Source organism: Platichthys flesus, chromosome 1, assembly GCF_949316205.1.
Source record: "Platichthys flesus chromosome 1, fPlaFle2.1, whole genome shotgun sequence".
Taxonomy (NCBI): domain Eukaryota; kingdom Metazoa; phylum Chordata; class Actinopteri; order Pleuronectiformes; family Pleuronectidae; genus Platichthys; species Platichthys flesus.
Genome location: NC_084945.1, coordinates 5,553,279 through 5,574,759, shown reverse-complemented (window position 1 = coordinate 5,574,759; position 21,481 = coordinate 5,553,279). Strand labels below are relative to the sequence as shown.

General features: G+C 44.0%; 1 protein-coding gene across 3 annotated transcripts in view; it reads left to right on the top strand.

The window, feature by feature from the left end:
* Positions 1 to 20,411, top strand: part of LOC133965443 (zinc finger protein 609-like) — a 66,078-nt gene extending 45,667 nt beyond the window's left edge. The window contains exons 4-10 of one of the 3 annotated variants that reach the window (XM_062400206.1): positions 9,984 to 10,071; positions 11,606 to 12,783; positions 13,066 to 14,075; positions 14,186 to 14,549; positions 15,204 to 15,584; positions 15,820 to 15,943; positions 17,071 to 20,411. In XM_062400206.1, the coding sequence (XP_062256190.1) occupies positions 9,984 to 10,071; positions 11,606 to 12,783; positions 13,066 to 14,075; positions 14,186 to 14,549; positions 15,204 to 15,584; positions 15,820 to 15,917 (3,119 nt within the window). In that variant the 3' untranslated portion in view covers positions 15,918 to 15,943; positions 17,071 to 20,411. Of the gene's footprint in view, positions 1 to 9,983; positions 10,072 to 11,605; positions 14,076 to 14,185; positions 14,550 to 15,203; positions 15,585 to 15,819; positions 15,944 to 17,070 lie in introns of all 3 variants that reach the window. The other 2 variants (XM_062400051.1, XM_062400129.1) reach the window with 2 other exon arrangements.
* The last annotated feature ends 1,070 nt before the right edge of the window (positions 20,412 to 21,481 follow it).

The following is a 21,481-nucleotide window of genomic DNA, read 5'->3' as shown; positions in this document are numbered from 1 at the left end:
TGAAAAACATCGCCAACACTCAGAAATGCCTCCGATACTGGCACCAAATAGACGTACATAGGTTTCAACCAAAAACTCTTTTCCTTCTTCACCGCTGTAGAACTGCAGTTGCCCTGTACTGCCACTGGCAAGTTCCGTTTTTAGAGCAGTGGAGAAGACGTGATGTCTGGTGGTGAAGCATTAGCCAGAGTCGTCAGCAATTTGACAATATTTCATGCTGGAAAGTCCCACAAAGATTGTCAAACTAGATTATAAATTCTATGGCATTCGCCCTCTGTAAGTATTTGTACTTCAAAGGCTTTAGCCTGAGCCAGGTTATAACACAATTACAGCAGTCATCACTTCCATACGAGTTTAATTACATACAGTTGTTAATATATTGTATGATTTGTTGTCTGCATCGGCCGATACACAATCCAGGTGTTGGGATAGGTTGTTTTTAATCTGAAACTTCTGAGACTGATGTGGCGGAAATGTGTTTTTCTTTGTATATGCAAATGTCCCACATCTGTTTAACTGGAGATATTTATAAGTAAATCTGGACTGAGAGGTTCTAAAGAGGCATTTCTCAATAACCTCTGTTGTATTAGATGTTTGCACACAACATTAAACAACACAAAGATGTGCATTCATTTTAACGGTACAAGCCCCTAACAACCCACTGGCTGGTGTTCAACATGAAAGAGACCCAGATGCTGCTCACATCAAACCGCACTGCCATTCTGTTGTTTCTCCCAAAGAGACCTGTGAGAGCAGACTTCTCTCATTGTGGGGCAACGGAACAAATGAGAACCAAATGAGGAAATCAAGCAAATCCAGGCAGAGTACCAGGGAAGAGCAACAAACAGAGGCCCCAAAGACATAGCAGAGGCATCCTGATTAGCAGTGAAGTAGAGCAGTCCCCCACTTCTCTGCATGACAAGTCTCATATAGAGCTGTTTAGGCATGCACTGCATGTTTGCACGTTTCATTTAGCATGCCATCCAACAGCTGCTTCATCACCTCCGCCTCTCTGGCCTTGTGGGAGTAAATGAACAACAGGCTCCCAGTAATTGTCTGTGCCTCACCCAACTCACCGAGTGCCATGAAAGAAGCAGATGAGGAGGAAGCAGGCGACACCTCACAAAACACGATCACAGGAGCTGCACCTTTGTTCCGAGCTGAATCCTGACTGACGGGGCCACATAAATTGTTCACCCTGTGTAATCTGAGCACACACGCAGCAGCCCCTTTACTCCAATCTTCCACGATTTAATTGGCAGCTTGGGTTTACATGTGGATTGCTGAATGAACCAAATAGCCCAGACTGTTTGACATATTATGCAGAAAAACTGGAAAATAGAAGCTGAGGCAAAGTGAGTCCGTGTCAGTCAGTCAGTCTGGGAGTGAGTAGAGTGTAGACAGAAGCGGGGGGGGGGGGAGCCATGGTATTTTAAGGCCCGGCACTGACACAAATCCCCTCAGCGTAGACGCGGCAGTGGCAGCTCCCAGGGTCGTGTTGGCAGAGCATTGGGCCAACCCCTCCCAGGCTTAGCATGCTGATACCTCCAAATGTCATCTCTAAAATGCTGGTGAAGTTTGTTGCTCTTGAAACACAGCCCGGAACGCCTTGGCTCCTGTTCCAGGGTAGAGGGAGCACAGAGGGGGCCCCTTCGGCCAAGCACTGCTCCATGCTCCATGCCAGTGCCCTCCCCCCCACCTCTCATACACCGACCCTCCTGCAGCCAGCGGTCTATTCCCAGAGCTGGTCCCACAGCTTCTTAAGCTCCATAATAGATAAATAATGCAGGCTGTTTGTGATAAATGTTTGTCTCATGTATTATTGATGCAACGCATATTACATCATTGTAGCATCGCAAGAGTGGGCTTTAGCACAGGAGTAAAAAGCTGAATAGAACAGAGGTCAGTGTGAAACGGATATTCCTGTATAAACATTTGAATGTTTTTTTTTTTGTTCTTTATTTCTCCAAGCCTGTCAGGGAATTGAGGAGGGGGGATATTGGATGAAAAGGGCCCTTGGCTCTGTAGCTCACTTGCCAGTCATGCTTGCTTGCTCTTTTGGAGACCACCTGTCAGTGGCCTCACGGAAATGTTTTTACAAAGGCGAGTGGTGGCTGCTCTCTGTGAACTCTCTGTAGAAACTGCCCTTGAAATAAGAGCGAGTATTGTCAGGGGGCCTGTAATGGAAAAAAAAAAAGAAGAAAGAAGTTGAAGTGAAAGATCACTCACAAAGGACTAACTTCTGTTAACTGTAGAGGACACTACAGGAAGAACAAAAAAATACAACCTCCCACTCTGTTGATTTTTCATTTACCAGTTCCTCAGCCATGTTAACTTTCCACTCGACCAAGCTTGTAAGAGTGGAAGTGAAGATGTTGTCAAGAATTCACAAACAAGACTAAAAGTTAAGATATGGAAATTAAGATATGGATGACTCACCACCATTTGAGGGAGGAGACCTGTCTTGTTACTCACAAATAAAGTCCCCGGGTGGCGTTATCAAGATGGCACCTGAGTGAATCAAATCTCTTAACAGACACTTGGTTCCCTTTCTTATTGGCTGAAAACTGCATTTTTCCTTAGCATTTAATGCTCTTGAAACATAAATCAAATGCCTGGAGGACCTGTAAGCTTTGCTAGTGGTTGTCACAAGGTATCATGTTTGCTATATAAACATCAACAAGCGCTTGAGTAATGCGCCTTTGGCAGAGTTGTCTCATAACCATAGCACCATCTCCTTTAAGGGAAAAACACCAGAGGGCCTGTTTTAACAGAGATCGTGGATTTACCTAAGTGACATTTGAGGAAACTGCTCCCTGCCTCACTACGGTTTATTTACAACATTAAAGGGATGTAAACAAGGTGGAGACGTATAAATATTTATTTTTAGGCTGTTGCATGCATGGCTGCTGCTTTGTGATCTTCTCCCACTGTAAGAGTAAACATGTAGTGACTCTGTGGAGGGAGACACTGCTGCATGCGGCTGATAATGCCGCGTGGATGTGGAAGGCATACTAATGCTGCCTTCCTTTGCCTCTTGGTGGTATGAGAGAATTGACCTTCTCACAGGCTGTTATTCTTGTCAGCGAGAGTGACTTCGCACTTTTTACCTCTAGTGAACTGGGATGCAGCCTGAACTTATCAGATAGCGCTCCCTGGAATGTGCTCATATTTGAAATGAAATCATCCATCATAGCCCTGTCTCATTTTCTGGGACATTCACTGTACTGTATTGGCCACGATAGGGCATGTTTATGATGTTTATTTCTTTGCTTCATCTTTGTGCAACTATTTAAAATTCAAAAAGTGCCTCATTTGAAAAGTGTGTTGTTGGGCTGCAACACATTGAGATTTATTAAACTCTATGCAGAGCTTTGCAGGGAGCTAAACAACAAATTCATGATGGAGACTAGAAAGCTAAATATGGTGAAACATACTTATCATTCCACCAGAATCTGTGTGTGTTTCCAGCAGAGTTTCTCAGATTAACTAGCTCTAACTAGCAGCACTACGGCTGCAGCCATGATAATACATTTTTATTTTAAAACGTTGTTGTCAAACAATCTCTGAGCCTTTTTAGATTTCTTGAAAATGTATATCACAGGGCGTTCCTATGAACTGGGCGTGTGTGCGTTTGTGCGCCAGTTTGAACAGGAAGTAGATTTTCCACAGTTGCACCGGGTTGCCTTATCACAGAATGCAAAAAAATTAAATAGGAAGGGCTTTTTTTTTTTATAAACCGACAACAAGGTGGAACTGTTGCTAAAATAGCTCAGCACCTCCTACAATGAAACCAAGGAGTTTTCAACTCAAAGCTTTCTTGTGTTGTTTTTCTGTGTGCAGAATTGTACAGAATTTAACCATCCCTAAAATCAAATTAGTTCTTTATAAATCTATTGTTGAATAACTTGGCTCTTCAATTTAAGATGAACTATTACATGCAAATGAACAAAGGGCTTAAAATACCACCACACTAGATTCCACTCCACAACCACTCCAGTGCTATTAGCGGCGCACACAGTTTGCACTAAATTCCTGTCGGCTCAGGATTTAAGATAAGGTCAGTCGGCACACTGACATAACGGGACAAGCTCGGCTTCATTTTATGCACCAAGAGTGCGGAAACCCTCTTAAAATGGCCTGTCGGAAACATGCTCAGATGCTCGAATGCTCAAACGCTTCATTTATCAACGTTACAGTTATTGCTTGTGGCAGCCCCCGGCTATCTTTTATCTCCTCCCCATAATGAATACTGACACTATTTTTCTCATTGTTCTCACTTTCTTGTCCACATGCAACCTTGATGAGTGGGTGCTGTTAGTGCAGAGCAAATGGGATGAGGACAGAACTGCTTTCCATCAGGATACGGGGGTGGGGGTTGTAAAATCTGTCAATAATTACATTAGTATCTGACTGTGTACAAAAGATGATAATGGCAAGCGTTGGTAATCGTTCGTGTAATTATTTTTTCCTGGCCCTTCGCCTTGTTTAACTTCCCACTCGTTAAATGTTAAAAGACAAATAGAAACCCCTTTAATTTGATATCTGTGGGTAACAGGCATATTCTGTCACGCTCAATCATTACACAGAAGTGATCTCCCGTTTGCAGAGACAACAAAGGCATTTTGACAAGGTCAGTCAGTGAAAATGCCATTAACCCCGCTGAATGCATGTTGAGCTGGGGCAGAGCAGAGGTCAGCCAGTGAACCCACGGCCCCCGCACCACCAGCAGCAGAGAGCTTGATATTTTGGCCCCTCTGCAACCTAATGAAATGGGTTCACGTGGGAGGAGGGGTAGAGTTCCAGAGCTGAAGGAAGCAGTCATCCATGCAGTCGACCGCCTACTCCGGACTTCATTCTCCCCCCCTTGCATTGCCCTCTTGTTCGAGTGATCCTACACAAGCACGCGGAGGAGTTGTGCGCTGAAGGAAAGTTGCCGTTTGTTGTTCAACGGCAGTGAGAGGAAACAAGTGTTGAAATTACAGGCCAGCTCCTCATTAATGTGAGCTTCACTCAGCTGTCCTGAGTGACCCTAATAAGGCTGTCACAAAGGGGAGATTGGGTGGGGGGGGACATTGGGTTTGCTCCAAATCACGCCGACCTCTTTCCTTCACCTCGCAGCAACCCTCCTCCGGCGAACAAATCCCAAATGAGCCGCACTTCCAAAGAGCAAGTTTATTTCCTGACCGTTGAACCGGAGTCTGTTTCTTCTCCTGAAAACCGATCCAGTGAGGAAAACAGAGAAATCGTGTCTATCAAACAAAACAAAAACAAAACATGTAGCTCCCTGTGCATAAACAAATGAGCATGAATGGAAAGTCGTCTCAGTGTCTTGTGTAATTTCCTCTCCGCCACAGGGAAATTTGTTTGGGTTATTTTGTCAAGGGCTTTCCATGTTTAGACTGACTTGACTTTGACATCTTTGTTCCGACAGCTTGAAAATCTTTCCTCGGATGAAAGTGTAATTCATCTGGCGCTCAGCAGTGAAACTTAATCTCTGTCTTTTTATGTGTCCGTGAGCATATTTTCATGACGTTACCAAGAAGTCCTGCGAGTTCAGATTCCCACTGTAAAGACCCCGAAGTACTCCAGTGAAACCACTGTGTTGTGATTTATGTCCAATGCAACATTAATTTCAATCTGGCTGTTGTGACAGCGACCGCACAACCTCAGATCAGATATGAATCAGATCTAGGACCACATATGTCACATTGGCCTAGATTCAATATGGAAAAAATAACGGTTGGTCTGTTGAGACGTATGTGGAAAAATACAGATCAGAGCGACCCGGGGGCCGGATAATTTGATTGGGGCCACTTCCGCATTTCAAGTCTCTACCACAAGCATTGCAATGTTTTTAAATGCTAAACCGTTATTTAGATTTATCAGTCAAATGGTTGTGTAATAAAGAAATGTCAATGTTAAATAAGACTGTTATAACGACGGGAGACTACATTTACCTTTAAGAAAACTAGTCAACTTATTCATTCAAAACTCTGATGAAAATAATCAATGGGATATTTAGGAATGAATCATTTAGACGTCACAGTAACACAATAATCATAAAGAATAATTTTTATTCAAACATCTGTTATTTCTACTAAATAGGAGTAATCCAAGCTGCATTTACCTCAGACTTTTCCGAGTTAATCTCTTATTGGCTGGTAATTTACTTTCATGCAACTTCTTTAAGCCTCGTCTACAGCGCTGTGGATATTTATTTTTTACAGAATACTAAACATCTCCATCCAGACGGGAACACACAAACAACTACAGACCTTGAATTGTGCCAGGCCATTAGGTGTCAAATACGAGAGAAGAACGCTTTGTCCACATAACATTGGGCGAGTCTGTGAAAGCTGATAAAGTGGCTCAGAAATGCTTTAATTAGACCTAGCAGTGCTAACCAAACATAATGGAACTGGTATGCAGCACACTGAAAAGCCTTAGACGTTTGTGGTCAATTAATCGAGCATGAAGTGGAGACATATTTTCGAGTCTATAACTATTTCTTGTTTTATTTTTTTTTAGCAGCATTCCCGTTTAAGTTCCGATGCTTCCAAATCTCTTTGAATGTCCTTGAGGTGTCCCACATAACCAGAAAGGAACTACTTTATTAAACTGCCTTAGAAGATCTGAGGTGACCCAGAAGCTAGGGGCCACTGTGACGGGATTACAAAGTTCCTCGGCTTCAACATGGGAGGGTGGCCAGGAGGAAGCCGAGGAACACGACAGTTAGTGTCTATAAAAAGGCATGTCGGGGATTCTGAGCCTGGAGCAAAGACATAAACGTTGGGAAACTTGAGCTATTGGCCTATAATGGTAACCATTACAGGGTCTTCTGAGGCATATATTTTAGTGACGGTGGATGTATATGTCCGGCAGCAGTATATATTAGTGCATTTCAATTTGGAGATGGGAGTCTTAAACAGACACGTCTTAAACTACCAGCGCTCGTGGGCGTAACTCGACTTTGAGAAAAGAGAGAGCTGATACAAGTGGAACCTGAGCTCAGCCAGATCCAACCTGATGGACACAGGAATTTCCGACCTGCTCCAAAATGTGGTCGAACGCTGCAGGAGAGAGAACTGACCCACCAGGAGCAGCGTGATGTCCGGCCAATTCTAAAGAGCTGCAATACAATAATTATAATGTCTCAAGGAATGATGTTAAGCCAAGAAAAGTATAAATTTATACTTGTTAGGATAATTTATGTAGTTTTCACCGCCAACTACTATAACACTCCCTGTAGTTAACAAGGATAGAGATGGAAAAATATAAAATTTTCTAAGCAATTTAATATCTATGAAATATATTTGGATGTCACATAGCATAAATCTTGCATGCTCCAGACTTTTGCTGAAATAAGCTCCACGTGGACACTGAACATACTGACACAGTGAGCTTTGACCCACAGCAGTAAAACAAGACCCAACCCGATTAGACTGAGTGGAATTGGGACCTGGGTCGGGTCTCGTTTCTACAGAACCGCGTGGACCGATTAATCATCTAGACTCTGGCAGCCAAACACAGCGTCAATTGTCTGGCTACTGTTTCCACAATGAACGGAAAAGATATTTTGCAAATCTTGTAATAACACAAAAAAAGAAAGGAAGAAACACATGAGTTTGAGCAACCGCTTGTGATGGGATATCACTTTCCAGTAAACTAATAAACAAGTCGTACATCATGGCTCTGGACGTTAACAGCAAAATGCAGTTTTCAGCCAGTTCGCTTGGTTATTGACATGTGTTGGTCCATGTGTTGGTTTGTTTGTGTTTTATTAGAGAGCAAGCGGGAGGGGGGGGGGAAGAGTAGGACAATGAGTGTCTGAGCGAGTCAATTAAACTTTATTCTTCACCCATTTGAAAAAGTAAATAAAAAAAAAAAATATGGAAAATCAATATGTAATGGTTCAAGTTGATACTATAGCTGGGGCCAAAGATAAATCAATGGATGTGAAGTATTTTAGGGTTCATTGTGAAACTGCAGCAGGGCCAGAGGACATCATTTGATAGCCCGGGGCTTCTATACGGCCCAGGACACATTCGCACACTGCACAAAAAAGAATGTGGCCATCTTTAAATGCTGCTGAGTGATCAGATCTCAGATGAGCCTTCAATGTTCGCACCTCAATTTAAAGATGTCCACATGTGATCGGATGTCTGAACGGGCCGTAAAAGACTTGATGCTAATTTAAAATAATTTAAGACTTTCAACAACTCCTTGGTATATTTCGAAACCCCTCCTCACGAGAGAAAGCACATCGTGAAAGGCGAGTCATTCATTCAGTCAGTCATTCACTCGCCCTGCCTTGATTTACATCCCGCCACCACCAGCTGCCAGAGCCATTTTGTGGTGGAGTGTTAGGAGGGCTTAGGGGGACGGCCCGTTGAAGGCATTTTAGAAAAGGTCTGGGTTTCTTTAATGTGACAGATAAACTGAACTGGATGACCTCTCCACTCAACCCGTGCACGCAAACAACATGAGCGGTGGGATCCAGCCTTGACCAAGCACTCACGTTGTTGGACCATAGAGTGAAGGAAGAGACTTCTGGCCAAGTGTCAGCAGGTTCCTGTAAACATATATAAATACCTTTTTTATACACTCGCTGCTATATGCCAGAGGCAGCAAGAGAAAAATGAGGTCTGAGCGGTGACTTGTGTGTAGGAGGGAAAGCGATTGTAAGCCGGGCATGGTTATACCACTGAAAAGAAGAAATGAGGGTGAAGGAGAGAGTGGGGGAAAAAAGGGGGTGAGCAAGAAAGGTTCCCTAAGCTAATAAAATGCTTGGAGGGATGGAAGCTGCCAGCCAGCATTCCTGTGCCATTAGATAAGTTAGCTCACTGCAGCCTCCAGTTTCTCTGCAGTGCTGAAGTGGCAAGCTGAGGTCACCACTGGGGAGTGGGGGGGGGGGGGGCAATAAATCCACAATGTTTTTTTTCAACACGGTCGTTGCTCTTAATCCTCTGAAGCTGTTTGGTTGATGATTTACTTTATAATTTTATTGGCCAAATCTGCACCCGGCCGTGTCGCAGTTCAATGTACATAGTGCAAAGGATTTGGTTGAGTGATTTTGTGTAAATCTGTGTATTTGCGGGCATCACTGTGACTCGCGGCCTGTTGCCAAGTGGAGAGTGTTCTGTTCCTTAAAGAGAAAGACATTTGTAGAGGGACTAAATTTAGATTTCCAATGCAAGGTCGGGTATCTCACTCAGCACAGGTCGGATTGTGTAGCTCACACCCAGTGCTACCAAATTCACACTCGCCAAATGGCAACACAGAAGCGTCTAAGTGTGACGGATTGCAGCAATTCCAGGGAAGTCAAGGATCTTTTCTTGCACACTCGGTTATAAGCTGTCAAACTGAACCATTGACATTGAAATGGTGTAACCCGGGAGCTGCTCGCTTGCTTTTTAGGAGGCTTCAGTGGTTGATCCATATTATCCCCAAGGTAGAACATTTCTGGGCTCCAAAGTGAGACGGAGGACTATTAAAAAAATATTTGCCTCCAAATAATTCTCCTTGAGGGAAATCTCCCTTTTGTCTGTGAGATGGCTTATTCAAATGGAGGGAGTATTCGGTGACTGAGTATTCCCTCGTAACCCCAGTGTGATCATTCTCAGTGAGACCCTCTGCCAGTGCTTCATATACGTTTTATAATACTGACTGCATCTGAGGGTGTTCCAAGTCGTTTAGAAGATATGTCAGCCCGGCCCCTGCGGCTCTACTGTGTGATGGCGATTAAAATAGGATCTGGGGATTGTATAACTGCTGTGCATGTGACACCCTTTAGCAAAGATCAACATGCTGATGCAGCAGACAGTGTGCTCACACGGTGCAGGCAGTGGCACAGGCATCTCACTGTGTAATATTTTCTCTTGTCTTGGGTTTTAGTAAGGAACTGTATTTCTTCTGTGTAATCTGTATTATTGACGGTGTTAACACAAACTAAATGATCTGTTTGATTCTCTGTCTCACAGGCATGCTGGTGGTCAATGTTACCTGGAGAAACAAGACGTATGTGGGAACCCTGTTGGACTGCACTCGCCACGACTGGGCTCCCCCCAGGTAAGGAGACTTTGTATTTCCTTTGGAGAATGCAGCGGGGGGGCGGTGATATTGAGATATGCATCATGTAATCTTCACTTGTTATGTTAATTATTCAGCACTTGTTAGGTGTTGTTAAAATTACCCTGCCACATCCACGGGGGTTTGCACAATCTCTGCACCGTACAGAGAATTCACTGTCACACATGGTAGATGTAAATGTCAAGGTAGAGAAGCCGTGATTACTATGACTCACTGATGCATTCGGTCTCTTAACCTTTTCATATTCTCTGGGATATGAATCTGCTGCAATATAATTCAACTCAAGGATATAATGCACATATTTACCAGTGTGCAGTTGGACCTTCCAAGTCCATGTTGGTCTTTATCTCAAGCCTGGAGAAACAGGATTCACTGGAAAAGGCTGATATCCCAAGAGGAGCCCGTTGAAATAGAAAGCTTCTCTAACAAGCCAGATTGCAGAATCCAATTATTGGCCTGATAGCTTTTCCTCAACACTGTAACGTTCTGTAGCACACAAGCTGCAATTTCTTAGATCAGAGTTATGTGGGTGGCAGCTTAAGAGGTTTTATTTTATTTTATTTATATTATGCAAAATACACAGGTTGTGTAAGATATAGTCACAAGCAGCTGATTTGATTCCTGTATCCAAGTGTTAATATAAATGTATATCTGAAATGCATCCTTAAGTGCAATGCAGGAAAGAAAAGGAGAAAGTCGAGATTACAGCACCGCTAATGGAAAACAAGGAGAGGCTGTATCACACTAATGCATCACAGTAAATCACAATGATGCTCAGTAAGTGAGGTTTGCTGGGCTGTAGTTGCACCAACACAGTCTTACAGTTTGCAGCACGACTACATTAGGGACTCACCATGAATAATTCAGAAAGCTTTCAATGGAGTGAAAAATAAACTTGGGCTTGTAATGAGTCTAAATTCCTCCACCACTGTCAGACTTGGGCTGTGTTCACATCCCCTGCTGGGGCTGAAATTGTTTGGAGAGACTCGTGGTGGAAGCTGTGTCATTCCAGCCTGATGTTTCTCTTAGTCACAGATTGCTAACCACCGCAGCGCCGAAAGATAATTACATCACTGTTATGGAAGGAAAAGGCCAATCTGCAATTTTAAGTATTTGAATGACTGTGTCTCTTCCAATGTTAGCATTTCCATTTGTCTTCGTAACAAGTGCTTACTCACTTAATGAGAGGATGGGGACAAAACAATGTTCATATTCTTGATACCATTGCGTTTGGTATTTATTTTTGTTTTGGAACTCACAAGTCCTTAGTATTGTCATTATTGGTATAAGATTGCTTGCTTTATCTTTGTTATAATAAGAATAATTAGAAATTTTTTATACATTTTCAAGATGAGTCAACATTTAAAAAAGTGTATTATTTAAATTCCCAGAAAAGGTAATGTCAAAATTATGGGGTCATAGAATTTCCATTGTTTAGCTTTGCCGTGTTGATATAACCATTGATACAGTGACATTGTTAATTCTTACCTGTGATTTTTCAACATCCCTCCAGGTTTTGTGAATCCCCGACAAGTGATCTGGAGATGAGGAACGGCCGTGGTCGAGGCAAGCGCATGAGACCGAATAGCAACACCCCTATCAACGAGAACAGCAATTCATCAGACAACAAGGGCACCGCCAACAACAAGACGCGTGCTGCTGCAAACAGCAAGGGCCGGAGGGGCAGCCAGACGCCATCAGAGCGGCGCACCCCACCCAACAGTAACACAGAGGACATCAAGGCGAGTCCCTCCTCAGCTGGAAAACGCAAGACCAAACCGGCCTCGGACATGGAGCCCAATTCCAGCTCAGAGGACACCAAAGGTAACAAGCGGATGCGGACGAACTCCAACAGCGGAGGGGTGGGACCAACAGGTCTGCCCATCACTTCCATTAAGACTGAGCCACTTCCACCTCCCCTCGATCGCAGCTGCCCTTCTCCAGTCCTTATCGATTGTCCACATCCTAACTGCAACAAGAAGTACAAGCACATCAATGGTCTCAAGTACCACCAAGCCCGTGCCCATAACGACGATGACATCAAGTTGGAGATAGACGCAGACAGTGAATATGGAGAGGATTCAACTCTCCACCCTGAACCAGGGAACTGTAATGGAGCATCTATCTCTCAGAAAGGATCCTTGTCTCCAGCACGTTCGGTTACTCCAAAAGGCAGGAACTTTGAAGCGCAGAGTCCTTCCCCATCTCCTGGCAAGTTTGGTTCGAAGCAGAGTAAAAAGAAAATGGCAGAGACAGATCCAGACACAGGAGGTACACCGATGGACGGGTGTGAGGATGGTCCGTGCCTCACTGATGAGGCGAGTAATGATGGTATAGATGATAAGAGAGGATCCGAGAAGTCCAAAAAGGGTAGTGCCAGTCTCAAAGCTGATAAAATGGCCCAGAAAAATATGAAATCGCCGAGGCCCCTTGGGCCCGCGTCTGCAGCATCCCAGCAGATGTACGCTTTTCCTCCTGGAAACCCAAGTTCTTCCCCGGGGCTTACCCCAATGATACAAGGTGTTCCCAAGAGTCCCCAAATGAAAGGGACTCAGCCTAAACCGCCTGCCATTGTAGATCCTGCCTCCAGTAGCTCCAAAGACAAGAAGAAGAAAGACAAGAAGAAAAAGGATGGTGCGAAGGAAGCTGACAGCCCCAAGCCTCCGGGAAAGGGTGGAAAACCAGAGGAAGGTAAGCTTCCATATGCTGAGCCTTGTGATCAAGGTATTAAGGGGGAAGGACTCCTCAATGGTTCCTCAGATCCTCATCAGAGTCGCTTGGCCAGTATGAAGGCTGAGGCTGACAAGATTTACAGCTTTTCAGACAATGCCCCTAGCCCATCTATTGGTGTAGCCAGTCGGATAGATGGTAGTGGGATGCCGCAGCCTCTCACTCCACTTCATGGGGCAAACCAAAATGGTGCTGACAATTCTTCCGTCAAAACTAATAGCCCGGCTTATTCTGACATTTCAGATGCTGGGGAGGACGGTGAAGGGAAACTAGAAGGCGGAGTCAAAGTGAGGACGGAGGAACAAGCCATCAGGGATAGTGTGAAAAAAGCACTTTTCTCCAATCCGCCACCCAACAAAGAATCCCCATACTACGCCGGCTATGATGCATATTACTCACCCAATTATGTCAACCCCAGTGTCAGTGGGTCGAATCCAGGCACACCAGGGGCGGAAGGTCAGGTTAAGATCAAAAGAGAAGAAGACCTGGACCCCATTGAGGAAAAAGTCAAGGTTGAGGTTCATGAAGATCGCAAACCTGACATTGGTGTTCCTGGCCAGCAGCAGCAACAACAACAACAGCAGCAGCAACAACAACAACAACAACAGCAGCAGCAGCAGCAGCAGCAACAACAACAACAGCAGCAGCAACTACAGCAGCAGCAGCACCAACAGCAGCAGCACCAGCAGCAACAACAACAACAACAACAACAACAACAGCAGCAGCAGCAACCGTCAGTCATTCAACAGCGATCCAACATGTACATGCAACCTCTCTACTACAACCAGTATGCTTATGTCCCCCCGTACGCATACCATCCCGATCAGGCCTACCACAACCACTTGATGAACACCAACCCAGCCTACCGGCAACAGTACGAGGAGCGGCAGAGACAGATGGCTGAACAGCATCGTGCTGCTGAGAAGAAGTCAGATGTAGCCATAAAAGAGCGGGAGGCCTCCATGAAGGAGGAGTGGAAACAGAAGAGCCCCATGCCCCCAAGCCTCTCAAAAGCCCCAAGTCAGTCAGACCTGGGAAAGACGCCGCAAGCCCCAGGAAAATTAAGGGATTCGCCCTCTGAGCTCTCCTTGAAATCCAGTGGAAGCATAAAGGTGGAGGACGGAAAGTCCCAGCAAGCTGAGGGGCTGAAGATGAAGCTGACTGAAGGGGGTCACCATGGAAAGGAAGACTCCAAGCAATCACTTGAGTCCAGAGGTCAGGCAGGGATGGAGCAGGGCGTATGGTACAGACAGGTAAATACCAATGTAGTATAACAGTAGTAGAAAACATGCATGTGAATCTATTATGAGAATATTTTAAAGCTTGATGTGTGCTTATGATGACCTTCTCTCTCCCTCCTCAGCAATTCCCTGAGGGCCAGAAGCCACAAGCAGAAGACGAACACCAGCAACCTCGATGGAAAGACGAAAGGGACCGAGAACGGGAACGGGATCGTAAATTAAAGGACGACAGGCCTCGGGCCAAGGACAGTCAAAGTGTGCCCAAGGAGGACAGCAAAGAAAGTAGTGATCCCAGAATCTCTTCTGAGGACCACCGGGCTTTGAGCAAAGACTCTCGTTCTAATCCCCACATGCAGTTTTCATCACCACTAGCGCAACACCAAGGATACATGCCCTACATGCATGGTTATCCCTATGGACAAGGCTATGACCCCAACCACCCTGGATACAGGGGCATGCCCTCAGTTATGATGCAGAATTACCCAGGTATGACATTAGATTGAATCCAAATATAGTGAAAATTAGAGGTTTTGAATGCATCTGTGGTACTGCAATGGCTCAGGAGGTAAAGCGGGGGTTTTCCCTAATTGGAAAGTCGGTGGTTTGATCCCGCCGGTAGGATACTGAACCCCTGAATATTGCCCCTGTTGATGCTGTGTATAGAACAAGTGCTGCATGTATGCGTAGGGAATATGTGGGTGTGACTTGTAGTGTGGAGCTGTTTGAGTGATCCAAAAACTGCAGTCAACCATTTACACATTTTCCAAATGTGTTGGAACTGGTGACATTCACAAGCTAAGTGCATCCAGGGTGTGATATTCTTTCCACTAAGTAGTTTAATCCTCGGTGCACGACATCAGTGGTTACAACATCTCTCTTGTTTTTTAAAAACACAATGGCTTTAATTTGTCTTTCAAAATGTACGTAAAACTGCGTTATTGATATCGCACGTACAACAGCTACAGGGTCGCAAAGCTGAAGGTGCTTTTATACGTAGATGAAATGAAAGTGTTATATTTACAGTGTATGTTGTTGTTGTCTACGAGATCCAAAGAATATGGTTAAAATCTTAAATCTAATAATTATCTAATATTTTTCTGTATAAACATCCATTTTAAACATTTTCTCCATCCCTCTTAGGCTCGTATCTACCCGGAGGTTATCCCTTTTCTCCATATGGAGGTAAAATGAGCGGCGGCGAGGAGGGCGGCGACAAGTCTCGCGCTAGCCCCACCGTCACCAAAACGGCAACAGACTCCAAAGCCCTGGATATCCTGCATCAGCACGCCAGCCAGTACAAGAGCAAATCCCCCACAGTAGGCGACAAGCCGCCCCACGACCGGGAGCGGGAGCAGGACAGGGGAGCGTCCGGAGACCGAGATCGGGAGAGGGATCGGGAGAGGGAGCGGGAACGAGACGTGGACCGGCCGCGCTCCTCGCCCTCCCAGCGCATCATGCCCTCTCACCACCACCTGGGATACCCTCTGCTCTCAGGCCAATACGACCTGTCCTATGCCACAGGTCAGTCAGTCCCGCCTCTCATGTGTGTCTTCCCTGGATCCACTGCACCAACCGCTCCTTCAAAATAGATCCCAGACAGTTACTTAAATAAAACAAGGCCCTCAGTCCAGAATACTTAACGCACTGTAATTAGATGCGGGCTGTTACGTTATGGCAGATGACCATTGAGCGATTTAAGCTTAGAACTAAATGAGGCATTATCGCTGTTAGTAACACGTTTTACAACCCGCCATAGGTCTCTGCTTATCAGGCAACAAGCAGCAGCCCCCCCCTCCACTCACCACCCAGGTGAAATCCCCTGAGCAGCAGAGACAGGCAAAAGACCGACAGTGAAAGAAAACACAAGCCCGCTGAGACACGTAGGTAAACACAGAGCTCTGTTTGCAGATCTAACAAGTGCAGGTGGCAGAACCTCGTCTTCAAACAAACAAGGCACAGAGCTCGACTTAAAATATTATGAGCACTGGCTCAGATGTAGAACACAATGTAAAAAAATATAATGTTTCTTGATCCCGTGTGCATTTGATTTGATGGGGGAAAAGAACATCCAGCCTCTGGTCTTTCTCTTCTCAACATCTATGTTACTGACTCGGAGGCAGAACCTTGTAAAGAAAACAGATCCCGGCCAAACTGAACCCTTGTTATTCTGCTGCAGTCTAGCACAATATGCAGGGCAGCGTTTAGCCCCTCAGCTCATCCATTCTAAGTGGTCCTCTGAGGACAAGAGGATCACTGTGCTGATAATGGAGACATGGAGCGAGAGCACACAGATGCTGCAGCCTGCACTGACATCTAGTGGAAGCCCTGATGTAGTGCAACTGATAGATAAACACTGTACTCAGTTGACAGCTTTATCTAGAATTCTCCTTTTTTGAAGCATGGAATATTATTTTTTTTGTCCAGACTGTTTATTTTGTTTCTTGCCATTTTTGGTACATAACACTTGTTATTTATTAAACCCTTTAGTTTCAAGTCTCTTAAACTTTCACGGTTTCAACAGAAAAAGTAAAAATGTTTATATCAAAACAAAAAAAAAAAGTCTTAATTTTCCATTATCCTTAAAAAGTCCTACACATTTTAAAATAGTATGCATATTATATTACCACTTAGATATGGTCAGGTGGGTTTTAATTAGGTCCATGTTCGCTTGACGATACTTCGGTCATTTAAGATAAGTATTAGTGTAGTTTGTAATCTGTCTGTGATGTAGTTCTTTCTCAAAGATACAGATATTAGCACGATGTAATAAAACTAAAAACAAGACAAACGTGGAACTGGAAACTATTCACCTCCAACATCCCAGTCACATTATCTACAATAGAAACCTACTGTGTCTGTAGTTATAAGATAATGCAGCATATTATTATCTGCTTCACCTGTAGTCCCTTCATCCTGGGACTATATTCCTTCACATAAGGTAATTAATCTCATTCAGTACGTTCTTAAAAAGTCAATAAACCAATGTTTCCTCTTGTGTCTTCCACAGGGAAACCCGACCGTCACACCTCAACCCTGCAAAGATTCATGTGACTGGCTCACATGAGAAGACGATCTCCTGGCTGTTCCCTTTAGACATCAGTTGAATGGTGTTTCTATCTATATTTTTATTTCCTTCTGCTGAAAAAGGACAGGCAGATGATTTTTTTTTTCTTCTTTTTTCTCTCTCTCTCTCTCTTTCTTGCTCTCTCTCTATCTATCTCTCTCTCTCTCTCTCTCTCTCTCTCCCTCTCTCTCTCTCTCTCTCTCTCTCTCTCCTCCCCCGTCGTAAATGACCCTTGAATTCTCTCTAAACCTCGGACTGTACCAGGACTGATACTAACCCAGGTTCCAAGCCATGGCTCTGCCCCATCACGCAGAGGAAACACCAACCCGCTGATTATCTAGTCTTTGCACTGTCAACACATACAATGCAAGAAGAGACTATTGGACTGCCAGAACAGCTTTTGTTGTTGTTATTGTTGTTTTTTTTTTTGTTCCTTTTTGACTGCATTGTTCTTTTGTCGCACGCAGAAAGAAAGTGGCAGTGATTCTGGGGAGTTGGGTGGCTGATGGGAAAAAGAGGAGTCAAACTAAATTAAAGACTGAATCATACTTAAAAATGATTTCAACTCATTGTCTCTCTCTCATGATCGCCCGTGGAACAACAGCATATCCGTGACTTGACAAATGTTTGGCTATATTTTGTGGGGGAGGTGGAATATGGCCGCTGCTTCCTTCAGAGACTTTAGAGCCTGAGACTGAAGTTTTTTAATTTTCCCCACCGTCATTGTTAATTCCCACCTTCTTTGAAACCCCCCCCCCGTTCATGTTTCAGGGATGATGTCGTCATGTTTTTGCGAAGGGACCGCACACACCTCAATGGAGAATAAACACTACTCATGTTTTACTTGTTCTCTCAGTAATATTTTAGTCCAGTTCCATATCATTGTGTTCATCTGTTGAATGTGATGCTGGGGTTCGTCCTGGTCCCCCCCCTCCCCCGATGGTTCGGTCCACGTCCGTCTTTCAAACTCACTCGAGCGGTGAAGCCACATTAGCAAGCGACGAGTTCACAGGGCATTGTCTTCACTACTTCGGGGCCACGAGCCTCATTCAGCTCATCGGGTTTGGATTCTTTTTTTTTTCTGTAAACAATGTGAAATTCCACTCATGTGTTCCTCTGCTGTAAAATAGACTTTTCTCTCCTGCTCCTATGTGCATATGTGTTTCTACGTATCCCAGCATGCAACTGTTTAAAAAACTCACTGTGAAAGAAAAAACTTTTTCACAGCGTTTAGCATTTTGTCCTCAGTTCACAGACGTCATTAGATTTTGTTATGTCCCTGCAGATTATTATTTTTTGAATCTAGTCAAACTAGTAACTTTTTTCAGAACATCACAAACTCTGTGCATTTTTTCTTTTCCCCATTCATGTCAAAGTGCAGGGAGAGAATTTTCCAGACCCTGACATTGTCCACATCTCCCATTCAATAATATTTCATATTGACTACTCAGTCAGATTAAGAGAAAACAAGAAGGTGATTCAGCCGCTGTCGGAAGACGAACCTTTCTCTTGGTGCTTCGCTTGCTTTTGTGACTTCACCACGAGACACACATTCATCCCACACAGTCGTTAGCGTGGTTTCTCTCGCCAGCAGCTAGCGTTTTGATTCAGCCCCACAAAACTGGGTCACTGCGTCTGATCAGCCAGACACCGGTTGTCTTTGTTTGGTCGCTGCTCTGCGCTGAAAGCTCGATTCCTGGCACGTTAAACACAAAGTGCATGAAATTACCCCTGAAACCTTCTTTCTGCTGCTACGACCACAGAGCAAACAGGAACCGATCCGACACAGACAATGAACTTCATTAAAAAGGAAGAGCCGGGGAGATGCTGGGCGGGAACTCGATCTCACACACACACACACACAGACACGCACATGACTGAAGTCAGAAGGCTCAAAGTTTCATCTGAACAGAAGCTGGTTGCTCGAGGCCCTTTTTGCTCTGGATCTCAAACTGGTGGTGCCACTCTGTAAAATTAAACCCGGACTGGTTTATTTGAAATCGACACAAAGAGCGACTGTCAGCGCGGCCCTGTCCCAGCAGAGGTCCCCTGCCGGCTTTAGATTACACGTTTCTCTCGTACCTCAGGGGTTGTAAGTGAAACTCTATCCGTGTGCTTCTTTTGCATTGATTTTTGAGAGCGCTCCTGTTTGCAGGTGTGAGATCGGCACATTGTTCTGCTTTGAGCCGGTTCATTCAGAAACCGGCTCAGGACAGAACGATTGAAGGTTAAATGCCAAAACTGAGCAGTTGTGGGTTGTGAACATTCCTCTGAAAAGCATAGCAATGAGAGTTTGACCAACACTGTCATTAAATTGAGTTTCATTGATTGTATTGGTTTTTACAATCACGTAAAATCTCCCCTCCCACCATGTTGTAGTTCATTTGTATCCATTCACCACAGTGATGGAGTCTTCACGCCACCAGTCGATCTCATGTCCACCAACTCGTTTTTGAGGTTCTTGGTCATTCCAAGTAAACAAGACGCCGGTTGGTCGTCCCTGCGGATTCTTCACAGAGGGTTTTTAAATCCCTTTTTTTTTTCTTTGGCGCATTTTAAAGAAGAATGGCTGACGCGAAACAAGCTGAATGTGGTGGTGTGTGACTTGTACTTAATCTGTGAGGGTAATCTAGGCAGCTGTGATGTTGTCTTTTAAAAGTCGATGGGTTTTAGTACCAGCTGACTGCATACATATAGATTTATCAGACAATGGTTGTGACAAGTGCATTTGTTCTCTCCTGCTGAGAGTAGTCATGTTATCTCGGTAGTAAGCGAAGCCCAGTGAAAAATCATATATTACTAAAAAAAAGTGTATGAAAAGCCAGAAAAAGTAATGTTTGCTATCAACATATTGGAAAGTGCTTGGCTCCTTGTGTTTTGCAGGACTGTATTTGTTTCATGGTGAAGAGTATATTTATTGGCCAGCAGTTGTCTCAATTGGTGCCTAGTTGAACATTCTTCTGTGAAAACACGGAGACACTTGCTTGTTTGTCCTTTTTCTGACCCACCTACTGTCACACAAACCTCCCCCCCCGCTCCTCCTCCTCATCACCCTCCTCCTCCTCCTCCCTACAGTACCTCGACTGGTACTCGCAAGGATGTTTACAATGTCTTCATTTTCTTTCTGTGTGAGAAATTCAGAACTCAACCCCCCTCTTTCTCCTCCTTTCTCCCTCCCGTCAGGAGTTTGTGTAAAGTGTACATTACCATGGTTCTTTTTTATACAATACTCTGTAACTTGCCTTTGTAAATTTGGGCTGGAAAAAATAAATCTTTTTATGAGACTGATCTGTCCTGGGAACTGCTCCGTGGCTCCTGCTCCGGCGGTGCCGTGCCACTGAGATAACAACACTGTTGAATTATTGAAAGGGGAAAAAGAAGAGCGTCTAATGCATGGCTAGGATAAAAATGCACTCGTGTTATATAGGCCAGTGGTGATAAAAGGAAGTGGCATCATTGGCCTATTATAGCAACAGACAGCAGGTGCCTCAAATTAGAGGAAATGCCCACAATTGGAAAACAGAAATGACATGTACACTCTAGAAAGAACAATTAATGATGCTGAACAAGTATATATACAAATACATACAAAACAGATTTAGATAGACGAAAACACACAAATCTGTATCTTCACAAATCAAATTCAAGATCCAACCAAGTTATGAGAAAGGAGAATAATCCATTTCTTAATAAAGACCATTATAAACCAGGTCTGTACGACCCGTCTGAGATCTGTAGAGTCGACTTCAACAGCTATAACGTTCATAGAGCCGGGCCTCGTTAGGTTTGTATTCGCCACACAAAGACTTTTTAATTTGTCCAAGTTAAAGATTGACTTTCACTTCTGTTGCATCAACGGTTTCTAAAAACCTAACCACCAAAGTAAAATGTTTTGAATCCACACATCTAAATCTATTGATATAAGAATATAATTCATTAATACTGATATAAAGGTTTTGACTGCAGCCCAGGAGATGAGGCTCCTTAATCAGAGTCTAATTAATTTTTAATTTAACTTATTGTCCAGTAAACTCAAACATGTTTCCAGTCATTAACATGCAAACTATTTTATTCAGGAACACGAGTAACAAACTGCAGAAACCCGCTGACTCAGCGCTTTAAAACTCTTCATCTGTTTTTTTCAACGTTGGGCAAAGTTTGGTTCCTATTTATAGAACTGAGCTCTGATTGGCTCCTACAATAAACATCCATCAGCTGTGAGAGTTGATAGATAGTGTCCAACATGAAACTTTCATTTTAAACTCTACTTTGTGTGGTAATAAGTTGCCTTTTGCAAAGTGGAATTCTGTGTGAGTTGAGGACTTGAAACAAATTCATAATTTTAATGCAAAAA